This window comes from Delphinapterus leucas, chromosome 1, assembly GCF_059928025.1.
Source record: "Delphinapterus leucas isolate spDelLeu-1000000601 "Yukka" chromosome 1, BTC_Dleu_Yukka2, whole genome shotgun sequence".
Classification (NCBI taxonomy): Eukaryota; Metazoa; Chordata; class Mammalia; order Artiodactyla; family Monodontidae; genus Delphinapterus; species Delphinapterus leucas.
In genome coordinates, this window is record NC_143129.1 from 190664682 (window position 1) to 190677117 (window position 12436).

A 12436-nucleotide genomic window follows, 5' to 3' on the forward strand; every position below is an offset into this window, starting at 1 on the left:
TAATTCTATGGAAATCAAGTGTTATGTGTCTTTTTTTCTTTTATGCTGAAGCCAAAGGAGAAACTTCTTCACAGCTTCAATCAGAAATTTCAGATGGTCGAGAAGATGTTATTAGCATAAGTACAGCTCAACCAGAAAATATCACAGTGGCTCCAGAAGACCCACCTGAAAACTCCATTGTCAACTGTGACTCCCAGGCCCTAAATATGTTGGCTGATCTTGCATTAAGCGCTGCTACCTCTACCACACCATCCTCTGAGCCCAGAAACTTGCCCTGCTCCTCTGAATTGCCACAGAACGATGTTTTGCTTTCTAAAGAACATTCTTTGCGTGGTACATCAGACCATGAATATCATAGAGGAGTTAAAAGTCAAAAAGGTGGACCGTTATCCAAGCCCTCCTCTGATAAGGGTAATCTGACATCAGACCCCACGGTCAGCCAGGAGGAAGAAAGCTTGGTTGCTGGCATTCAGGCCCCTGCAGAAGCCCAGTCAGCACTGCCCGAGGAAACCCTAGAAAGTTCCGACGCAAGCCAAAGCTCTGTCGTTGCTGTGGAGCATTCCTATGCCCTGCTCCTTGCAGAACATTCAAAGAAGCATCTACAGCAGAGAGGGGCCCCAGGCCCTGCGTTTGCCAAGAATGGCACAAAAGGCCCTGAAGCGGGAACCCCAGTGGGGAAAGTGATGCCATTTCGGCATCAGCAGGTCACCTCCCCACTGCAGCAGCTTTCCGAGGCCCCAGCGCTCAGGCGCAGGAGCGGGGTGCTGCCCTCCAGCCTGCAGGACTTCTGCCGCTCTCGTACCGTATTCAGCTGTGACGGCTCCTTTAAGGTCACTTTCGTATGGGAAGCAGATTACGTGTTCAGCTTAGACGGCAAGTAAGTATAGCAACAACCCCCTGGAGAAGACTGTAGTCAGAGCACTGCACGGGTGAGTGGGAGTGACACTGGATGAAAACGGATGAACTTTTCTGTTGAGATAAATGTAGCGAGAAGGGATACTTGTGCTAAACCCTGGGGAGGGAGAAGGAAGTGTGTAAAATCCAGTAACTTGGGAATAATACCAAGCAGATTCACTGTAATTATTTGTTATATCAACTTCATTTTTATTTTACTCATTGTTTCATGTTCATGTAATTTTTAAAATAAAAATGAACACAAAAACTAAGGTTAATAATTAAGGCACTTACTTATAAGATAATCAACTAAAATAGTCATTTTCAATGATTTTGGTTTCTTCTTTCTTTAAAATCTCAGGCCCTGGAATACTGATTTACCAGATACCATGGAAGAAGTGAAGCTTTTACTTCATATGTGGGTAGCTCTGTTTTATAGCAATCAAAACAAAGTCATACAATCATCCCGAAAAGTAGTAGAACACAGCAACCCAGCAAAATACGTGTGCATAAATAGCACGTTAGAATCGTTTGAATTCAGTGAAATTGAAGAGTCCTCCGGTGTGGAAAGGTGCTCCGTAGACCCTCTGTTGGAGACTAATGAGGCTCCCAGAGGTCCTACTGCCAAAGTGTCCTTCCCAATCACTGACCCCCTGCTTCCTTTCATGAAACCACCGCCTGTGAGAGGCTTGGAGCTTTGGGTGCAGAAAGAAATGTTTGCAACAGCAGGTCATCCAGAGACCCCAGAAAGCCAGAATTTCATCTATTCCTGTAATAATGAGGTAGGTAAAGCTGAATACTGTAAACGCTGGTGTTATTTTTGAAGAAATATTTTTTGTACGTAAAATCACATTCATAACAAGGCATTGGTTTCTTTTAGGAAAGTGGATTCTCTAGCTATGTAAAGGATTAGAATGCCAGAAACTTAGTTTACAAAGTCTGGATTGTCTGCAGGTGGAGCTTATCTACCATCCTGATTGAAGAAACAAAAGGAGGAAAAAAATCGTAGGCCTCAGATGATCTGGGAGCCAACCATAATTATGTAGCTTTTTAGTTGTATGATTTGGGGCAAATTACTTGTTCTCTGAGCTTATTATCTTTTAAAAGAGGTGAATAATACTTATTCTGTTTACCTATAATAGTGTTTATGGATCAAATGCAGTAATAATAAATATAAAAAATCTTTGATAAACCTTAAAGGAAACTAAAATTGAATATATTAAAAAATATTTTTAAAAACAAATCCTGAGGGCTTCCCTGGTGGCGCAGTGGTTGAGAGTCCGCCTGCCGATGCAGGGGACACGGGTTCGTGCCCCGGTCTGGGAAGATCCCACATGCCGCGGAGCGGCTGGGCCCGTGAGCCGTGGCCGCTGAGGCTGCGCGTCCGGAGCCTGTGCTCCGCAACGGGAGAGGCCACAACAGTGACAGGCCCGCGTACCACCAAAACAGAAAACAAATCCTGAGACAGTAAATAAAATGCCAGACCTCTCATAGTCTGCAGATAACTGTTTGTAAATATGAAAAATACACTTTGTTTCATTTCACTGTTCTCAACTGATAGGACGGATAATCGAATTTTTTTTTTTTTTTTTGCGGTACGCGGGCCTCTCACTGTTGTGGCCTCTTCCTTTGCGGAGCACAGGCTCCAGATGCGCGGGTTCAGCGGCCACGGCTCACGGGCCCAGCCGCTCCGTGGCATGTGGGATCTTCCCGTACTGGGGCACGAACCTGTATTCCCTGCATCGGCAGGCAGGCTCTTAACCACTGCGCCACCAGGGAAGCCTGATAATCGAATTTTAATTGGAGCAAATTAAAAAGTTGTATCAAGATTCTAAGTAAATGGATTGACAAAATACCTGCCTTTTTAAGCTTTCAGAGCAGATTTATTACAGAATAATTTTACATGGGTTTGGGCACCTTCAGTGCCTGTGTTAACATTGAGTTTCTGTACCTGGGCTTCCGTGGGGATTTGCAGGTCCAGGGGTGAGCCTCAGAGGGTCTGTGAGTGTCTGCAGATGCTCATCTTCATCAGAATGAAGACTGGTGGAACGCTGTGGGCCAGAGACTGGTCTGAGCCCTTCACTCGCATTAGCTCAGTTAATTCTCACACGGCCGGGTGAGGTAAGGACCGTGCCACCCATCTTATAGGTGAGAAGACTGAGGATGGAGAAGTACAGAATGGCCTGGAGGCACATAGTAAATTGTCCGGCCAAGACTCAGATCTGGACACTCTAGCTGTTTCTCAGTGTCTAATTCTGTGGATGTATTTATGTATATATATGCACATATGTGTGTGTTTATATGTGTACACATAAAATATATGTTACGTGTGTATGCGTTCTTTTTCTGAGGATGGGGTTCATAAATTTCATCTTATTCTCAAAGAGATACATAAAATCACTACCTTAGAATAAGAAAGTATTTATGTTTAGTCAGGCAGATTTTAATTATTACATATATATTTATACACACACTAGTTTCTTATAAAGTATTTTCGGTCGTGGTAATATATATTAACTTACTTTAGTAATGTCCAATTAGGGATGATTTTCTTGCAAACATGAAAGAGTATTAAGTAGAAAGTAGAATGTTAAAATTAACGATTCCTAACACTTTCTATAGCATATACTTAGAAATATGTTTCCGTCATCTTCTTGAATACTGTACCCATACTTTAAAGGTGCACACACCTTTAAATCCTGTACCACTCCCTATTCTAGGGCAAACTAGGATTATCAAAGTTTTCATTTCACTAAGAGCACAGGCATGGTGAGATTCACGACTATGGCCCAACATTATCAGCCACAGTACGATTGGGAGGGTCATAGAACTGTTCTCAGAATGAGTGTGCCATCAAGAGTTTTCTACGCTTTGTATCTGGCCAGTCGTGTCCCCTTAAAACCAAGTCTCAGCTCCTCCCTGCCAATTGCTCAGGTCAGTGTCTTTCTTTGACTAAGGCAGAAATGTTTTTAACAAGAGATTTGAAACACAGGTCCTGACTTACAACACGACTGCTTCAAAATCTGGCAGGAAATCTGTGGCCGTAGTGTTCCAGAGCTACAGGTGTAGGTCAACTGTATGGTCAATCCACTTTACCATATTCTGAACAAGACCATTCTTCAGCCTTTAAAAAAAAGAAGAAAAGAAACAGCCTTTTTATGAGGTTATCAAAATTGTCCAGAGGTATTTCTGTTACTGTTTATGCTAAATCCTTTCTGGTGCTGTTTAAATCAGTCCTTTTAGTTGAGTTTATTAATGCAAGCTGCACTGTGTTTTCTGCTGCTTTGTTGAATAGGGAGGTATTAAAATGAGAGAGAGATTATGTCCAGTTATAAGCTAAGAAGACAGCTAAGGGGTAAGGGACTTTTATTTAACAGGATAGAGATTGATACCTTGGGAAAGCTGCTTATCAGTGTATTCTGAGTACAAGAGATAATAATTAGTGTTTCCTCATGGGAACATTCCAGATGACAGTGCATTTATAGTCTAATTGAAAGCTGGTGTTTAAAATAAGTTATTCTTTGCTTTAAAGATTATCTTTTAATATTACTAAAAATAATTTAAATTAATTGAGCACTTTTTCCTCTACTGCTGCATTTCTGAATTAAGTGATGCTATTTAGCAAACAGTCTGCATTTTCAAGTCTTTAAATTGCCAGTGGTCTAGCCACTTTTCTTCCCAAAAGTCCATTAAAAAAAAACCAAAAAAACAAGGCTGTGCAACTAAGAAAGTTTTGGAGTTCTCGTGTGTGTGTATTTAGATAAAACAAATTCCTATTTGGGGGGTATTTTAAGCCTAAGAAGAGAGGGATTTGCTTGATCTCTGCCCTATGAAGATTCAAAAGAACAGAGCAAACTAAAATTGATCTTTGTCTGTTCTGTTCTTCACATATGTAAATGCTTGAAAAAAAGATCTATTTGGCCCTTGATTTTTTAAATTAATTTATTTGTTTTGCTTTTATCATTTCAGATAACTGGGGGGAAAGCCGAACAAGAGTCGTCAGATAAACTAGAGACCTCTAATCTGGTGCTTTCTAGCATTGGAAGTACCCAAACTAATGGATCTTCTATTCCTGCTGAAGATAAAACCTTTGAGCCACTTGATGGCACACAGGTGACATCTTATAATGATACTGTCACACAGTCCACATTCGCCAGGACTTACGATGGGATCAGCAGTCCGTCAATGATTTTTCAAAAGTCTGTGTACAGCACCCTTGAAAGCAAAGTTGATGTTTTTCATGCAAAAATGCAAACAAAAACAGGTGCTTTGCAGGGCTTTATCCAGCATAGCAGCCTTATAATCAAAGAATGTCAGTCATCCTTGGAAGGGGAGGATGATACGGAGTATGTAGTGATTAATCTGGAACGAGTTACATTCAGTTTTGAAAAAAATGCCTATGCACCAATACAGACAGAAGTTGTAAACAGAGCTGATAAACCTACACCCTTTAATGTGGAGTTGATTAAACAAGTATCACCTGCTACAAGCCTTAGACATCCTGTGTCCGCATTTGAAAAGACACAGGGTCTTAGGGACGTTCCCTCTCTGGCAATGTCAGGACAACAAGGCGCTAAGTACCTTTGTGCCTTCTCAGTGAGTAGAGAGATACTTGCTAAAGAAATGTGTTCATTACAGAAAGGGCAGGCTGTTGCAGGCTCACCATCGCCGTCTGATAATTGCCTTGTAACAGAGGCATTATCACTAGTTAAAAGTTCTAGTTATTTGTTACCCAGAGAAGAAATGAAGCTCTCTCAAGAATGTTTTCTGTCGAGCCAGAGTCTCTTCAGCATCTCTTCGGAAGACACTGTAGAGTCGTCCCAGCTTGAAGAAGTAGTCTCATCGTCAGCTTCTGATCCCTTGGAAGAAAAAGATTCACTTGACTGCATCCCATCAGTGAGGAATGCTTCGGATGGCTCTTCAGAACTAAAGAATGACAAGAGTGGTCTAAACAGCGAACATATGAGTTTTGAAACATTTAATTCTGCATTTACCAAACAAACCAGCCTATCTGTGAATAGAGAGGAAGTCAGCCTCGAGTTATCAGAGGAGGATTCTGACCTTGACCTCACTCTCACCATATCACCGCCCACGAGTCCCTGGGAAGAAGCATCCGCTGGTGAGATGGAGCAGCAGCAGGAGGCCCCGTTACCCTGCTTAGAGCTTCAGGAGACAGCGGAAGAAATAATTGAGCCTGAAGAGGTGCCTGATGTGAACTCTGCTGATCACACGTCAATGAAACCACGAGAAAGTGAGAGAAAAGGTGATAACTTACAGACAGTGGCTTTCATACTTTCGAAAGAAACCTGTGCCCTTGAGGTTGCAGAGGAAGTTCAAGTTGGTTCAGACTTCTCCTTCAGTTGTTTTTTTTGTTTGTTTTTTTTTTTGTTTGTTTTTGTTTCTGTTTTTTTTCCCCCTCCTTCAGTCCTTTAATTAAAGAAGTGTCACCAGCTTCTAGTCCTGACTGCCAGGTACCAGGTGAAGAAGCACAGCCAGCTTGGGCTGTATTTCCAAGTAGTTTTAAACTCTGTGATGCACACTATGAGAAAACTGACAGATCCTCCCAGGTTGAAACAGTAGATTTGGCCATAACAGAAAAAGAAAATTCTTTTGTTGGTCCCACCCATCCAGTGGGACAAGATAACTTAACTCAGATATAGAAGGAAAAATACCAAAATTTAATAACGATGATATTTTGTGGGATTTTAATTTTATTCTTTATGTTTTCCCTGTATTTTCTACGGTCGGAATGACTACTTTTACAGGCAGAAAAAAATAATAATGCTTAGTTTTGTTTTTTTTTTAAATCAAAGTAAGAAATCAGCCAGGTTATTACAATTCATTGTCCAACTTCTTACCTCGCCTCAGCCATGTAAAACGGGGGTTGACCGAGACTTGGAAGAACCACCCAGACTGGCAGTGGCAGCATGGTTGTGTGAATGAAATGCAATGACTTTTCTCCGGTAACTTGCAGAGGAGACCTAATAAAAGCATCTTGAATAAGGTCATTACCCCTTCAAAGGAGGAGGAAGGCTGTGTCATAGCCTGACATGCCTATTTCTAGTACTCGCCTTTGTGTGAGAACAGCATGACTGGATTATCAGCAAAAGAATCTTAGGAAAAGGCCCTGCCAATAAGGAGTCAAAGTCATGTGAAAGGGTCAGAGGAAGAAAGACCAAGGACTCAGTGTGGGAGGGACTTCCCAGACATACTGTACAACAGACAGAAAATAGGCACCTTCCTCACCGTCATGAGGAGTAATTCACATCCTGTGACATTGCTTTCTGTCCTTGATTATCTCAAATACAAGAAAATATTATCAATCAGCCTTTCTGAAAAGTACCAATACCAATGATCCACATTTCCTTTTCCTTCATTTGTCTGTTAACAGTGTTGATGTAAAGCTTCCTGAAATAGAAGCCAGCACATTTCTTAAAATATTTTTTTGATGAGTGGTGCTCCCCACTTTCCCTTTCCTATTATTTCCCATGCCTCTCACAAGAAAAAGAAAAGAATTCAAAATTTTTTCCCCAATTGATCATGCTTTGGTTAGCGGGGGAGTTTTAAAGCTACCTTTCCCAATTTGGGTTATTTCCATAACAAACAAAAAGAACTATATTGCCAGTATTACTAAGAACATGCATAAACGGATGCTTAATCCGTTTCGATAAGCTATTCACAGGCATAAAGAAACATTCAGAGAGGTTAGTCATTGTCATGAGAAGCTCAGGAAAACTATCACTTTCAAATGCAGTATTTAGGACACACTCCCGTGCATTGAGTCATCCCTCCAGCATTTGCGGAGCTGCCACTGACTAAGCAGAGGGGGTTGGCCGAAGGAGCTAGCCTTGTGTGACATGCCAGCCCAGGCCGGCCGATGAAAAGCATGTAGAAGGACATCGTGGAAAATTCCTAGGTCCTGAAATCCCAGCGCCAAGTAAGGGGAAGTTGCAGAGGTTGCAGTGCGGGTGCACAAGAAGGAAGGCTACAGAAGTACAGCACAGAAAGACTTCCAGGGCCCACGCTGCCAAAATGAGGCCTGGAGAACATTGATTTGCAGAGCAGCAGGACCGATGCCTTTCGAGATAGGGTACAGTGTTTCTGGATGCTGATGGAGCCTCTTGAAAGGTAGATCAATTTCTGGGGTCCCTTTTAGGGAGACTCTCACCCCGGGCAGGCTGCTGACCATCACCGCTGACCTGAGCACAGCTATATACAGAAGGATGACACCAGGAAGCCTAGGTCTGTGCCTTTGGAAAGAAAAGCATCACACTCAGAGAGTCTGGGGAGCTTTTATTGATATTAAGCAACAGATTCACAGGTGTCAATATAATATAGAAGCCAAACTTCATTTAAAGTCTATAACTGTAGGAAAGCTTATATATGACTTCCAGATCCTCACAAATCCATTTGTTTCAGAAAAGATTCTAAAGAAGAAGTCTGGAAAATCCTTAATTAAATTTTGGGATTTAGATGATGATGGGATACAGAATAAAGGAGGTCTCACAGATCTTTGGGGTTGATCGGAGGAAGGCCACATGGAGGAAGTGACTTAGGAATTTTCTTGTGAAAGTGTTGGAAACATACCAGCAGAGAGGTCTGAAGACAGTGAGGCTGTCCACAGCAGGCACGGGCTGGAATGCCCACAGGCGGCAGGTCAGTCTGCTTCATGCGCGGGTCTGGAGAAGAGCAGATCTGCTCAGAGCCAACCTTGGAATGAAGACCCTGGCTGCTCTGGGTTGGCCTAGGGGATGTTCTGAGTATGACTACATTTCCTTTCTGAAGCAGAATCTGCCCTATTCCAGGAACCTAGGGCCTCTCAGAGATAAGGTTGTTCAAGAGAGACAGTAGCCTCCTGGGGATGCCTGGGATTAGGGAGTTCGGTCAGTGTGCCTCAATCTTTAAACTCATATTTGCATGGGTATTAAGTTTGTCAAAAAGGTGGGGATCAGAAGTTGTACAAAATGAATGATCTGCAATGCTCATTAAAAGGTACAGAGAGATGGAATTCCCTGGCAGTCCAGTGGTTAGGACTCTGCAATTTCACTGCTGAGGGACCGGGTTCAATCCCTGGTCGGGGAACTAAGGTCCCACAAGCCACGCGGCATGGCCAAAAAATAGGTAAATAAATAAATAAATAATTTTAAAATAATAATAAAATCATTGAAGAGCAATCTGCCTCTTCTTTGGTGGAGTCTGAGAGCACACAGGAATGCTGGTCAAGCCTGGAGGTTGTGCTGAGAACTTAAAAAAAAAGAAAAATGATACAGGGAGAAAAAGGAAAGATATGACAGAGGAAAGCATCTGAAAGAATAGATAAAATAGATTGAGCTAGAATAACAGGATTTAGTTTACTCTTTAAATTGAAGGCAAGCAATTAGCAATGAAGGGTAAATTTTCTAGTCCTTTCTACTCATACATTCAAAAGATGTAGAGTAATCAAAAATGCATAATATGTTCTCTGTTGTAGTTATCAGAGAGAACCAACCCCCGCACACACATTAAATCAGAATAAAGAAAAAAATGCTTCTGTGTGCAGGGAAAAAGCAAAAAAGGTCAATGCCAAGCAGAACAGGGTTACCTGGTGGTCCCAGAGGGGAACCTTTACCATGGCCCATAATTCAAGGTGGCTGATACAGACTAAAGGGGTTTAATTCCAGTGGACCAACATTTAGTGAGCACCTACTAAGCCTAAGGGCTGGAGACTGTGGAAACACAAAGATGAATAAGAAGACACTCCTCCCTTCTCAAGTTCACAGCCATCTTTTGGGAACCAGATCAGAACAGGAATAAGAAAGATATAAGTGAATCCAGTCTTTAGACATGTAATAAACCAACCTTAAAAATGCCAAACCGTTTGTTCAGAAGAACAGCAGTCTGTTCAAATGTAAGCCAAAGGCCGTAAGCTCTAAGGCCTGGCCAGTCTGCCAAATAGACATCACTTGTGATTTTAGGGATTCTGTGTTAAAAACATCAAATCACAACCCCTCTTAGTCCCCTGGAAACTCATAATCCACTGTTCAGCCTCGCTGAAGGTTTTCAGTATCTTGAGCAAGTCGTAATGTCTGAGTGCAGGCTCTGGAGTAAAGCCTGGATTCAAACTATGGCTCCCCTATCTGTTAACTGTGTCCTTGAGTAAGCATCTTCCCCTCTCAGTGCCTCAGTTACCTTATCTGTAAAATGGATACCTTCATCACAATATTGTTGAGAGAATTAAGTGACCCAACACTTGGAAAGCATTTAGAAGCATTTCTGGCACATAGTTAGCACTGAATAAATGTTAGCAACTTTTACTGTAGAGGCCCCTGACTAGGAAGTTCTCACTAATCCTTATCAACCAACACCCAAATAGGAAAGAGCAAGAAGAGCTATAGGTTTAGGAGGCTGGAGGTGAAGAGAAGCGGGGTTAAAAGAGTAGCAGGCTTCCCTGGTGGCGCAGTGGTTGAGAGTCCGCCTGCCGATGCAGGGGACACGGGTTCGTGCCCTGGTCCGGGAAGATCCCACATGCCGCAGAGCGGCTAGGCCCGTAAGCCATGGCCGCTGAGCCTGTGCGTCCGGAGCCTGTGCTCCGCGGTATTATTCATCATAGCCAAGAACTGGAAATAATGCAAATGTCTATCAACAGTAAAATGGATAAAGAAAATGTGCTACACCCACCCCTACATATATAGCAATGAAAATGAAAGAATTGTGTACACAAAAACATGAGTCTCACAGTGTTACTCCAAAGAAACCAGGCACAAACCCATTCAGTTTATATAAAGTTCAAACCACAAGCAAAACTAAATGATAAAGTTTAGGGATGCATATTTAGGCAGCAAACCTACTAAGAAAGGAAAGGAAGAGATTACCATGGAAGTTAGATTCGTTGTTAGGTTTGATGGTAGGTAAGGGGAGTGGGTATTGATCCATAGGTGGCGCAAGAAGGAACTTCTGGGTTTTTGGCAATGTTCTATTTCTTTCTTTTTTTTTTTTTTTTTTTTTTGGTATGCGGGCCTCTCACCGTTGTGGCCTCTCCCGCTGCGGAGCACAGGCTCCAGTTTTAATGTTCTATTTCTTGACCAGGGTGGTGGTTTCATGAATATTTGCTTTGTGATAAGCCAGGGAGTTGTACATACTGGTTTTATGTACTTTGAAAACATCGGCTGTACCTCAGTCTCTGCTTCTACAGCCAACCTTCCTCAGTTCTTGAACGCAATTTCATGTCTAGGACTTTTGTACTTACTTTGTCTTCTGCTTGGAAAGTTCTTCCTCCTCATCTTCCAAGAACTAATTTGGTCTGTTTTTATCACTGAGGTTTGACCTCAATGTCCCTTATTCAGTGAGACGTTGTAGCTCTGCCTTTTCTGCTCTGGCCTCCAGCCTCCAACCCCATCCTCAGCATTTCTGGCTTGTTTTCACTGCAGTTATTATTAAGTTCTGTTCTGGTGGTGGTGGTGGTGGTGGTGTTACTTGTTACTGTTTGTCATCCACCTCTAGAATAAGCTCCACTCTGTGCAGGGTCCTTATCTGGCTTATTCATGACTGTAATCTTAGTGCCTAATTCAGCACCTGGCCACAGTAAACAATAAAAGATGCTACTGAATGAGTAAATTATTCTATTCCCATAGTGTGGCCCAGTGTCTGGCTCACGGTTAAGTGCATCACCTAGTATCTCTGATTGGTATAAGTAATGCTATTTGTGGTAACAGCATTGCTATAGTAATGCTATTCCCGTAACTCTGCATGGAATAGAAGCTTCTAGCGGTGTTTTCCTAGGGAACCCACCACATAAACAAATGTTACATGGATCAACGTGATTTCGTAAACGTCGCTTTTGGGCAAGACAAGACAAGCGACGCTGCGGCAGCTGTAGCAGGAGACTCAAGGAGGTAAATACTCCCAACGGTGAGGCGAAAGACGCGCGCCAACACATTCAACGCCGTCATGGCCGCGCCTCCGCGGTTCTCCTTGCGCGCCTTCCGCTTCCGGTGACGCGTCGGCCCCGCGAGACGCCCAGCTCCGCCCGCCGGGCAACCGCGCCCGCCAGAATCCTTTGTCCAATCCCGGGCCGCGCCGCGGCCTCGCGCCTGCGTAGAGGAGAGAGGTGAGCGCCGCGTGGACGAGGGCCGCAGCTCGCGCCTGCGCGTCGGCTTCTCCCCAGCGATTGGCTCCTGCCTCCTAGGGACGCCACAGTTCAGTTTTCACTTTCTCTTCCCCCACCTCCGCTTCCTGTGGGCGTGGGGTTTTACTTCCGGGTTCCAGCGTCAGTCACTGAGAAAGTCGACTTGTTACCTCAGGTGGTGCGGAGTTTCAGCGTTCGTGCCTTCCTATGATCCTCTGGGGCAGGAGCAGCGTTTGTTTGGCTGACGAGCGCGGCGAGGCCTGCAGGCTCCGAGCCTGGACGCCGGGTCCGCGTCACTCCCGCCAGCGCCTCGGAGCCGCCCCGCGACGCCCGGGCGGCTTTCTTGGCACAAGGGCGGAGAGGAAGGACTGTTTGCGACGTGGAGGGTCCCGCGCGCCGCTGACGAGCCTGTGCGAACGCGGGCCCTATGGAACCGGG

The 12436-nt window shown here is 43.7% G+C and overlaps 1 protein-coding gene across 1 annotated transcript in view; it reads left to right on the forward strand.

Annotated features, from left to right (window-relative positions):
- The window catches only part of LOC149750853 (protein TASOR 2-like), a 34759-nt gene extending 23172 nt beyond the window's left edge, over positions 1 to 11587 (forward strand). The window contains exons 11-13 of the mRNA XM_089902617.1: positions 52 to 877; positions 1256 to 1676; positions 4864 to 11587. Coding sequence (XP_089758743.1) covers positions 52 to 877; positions 1256 to 1676; positions 4864 to 6327 — 2711 coding nt within the window. The 3' untranslated portion in view covers positions 6328 to 11587. The remainder of the gene's footprint in view (positions 1 to 51; positions 878 to 1255; positions 1677 to 4863) is intronic.
- The last annotated feature ends 849 nt before the right edge of the window (positions 11588 to 12436 follow it).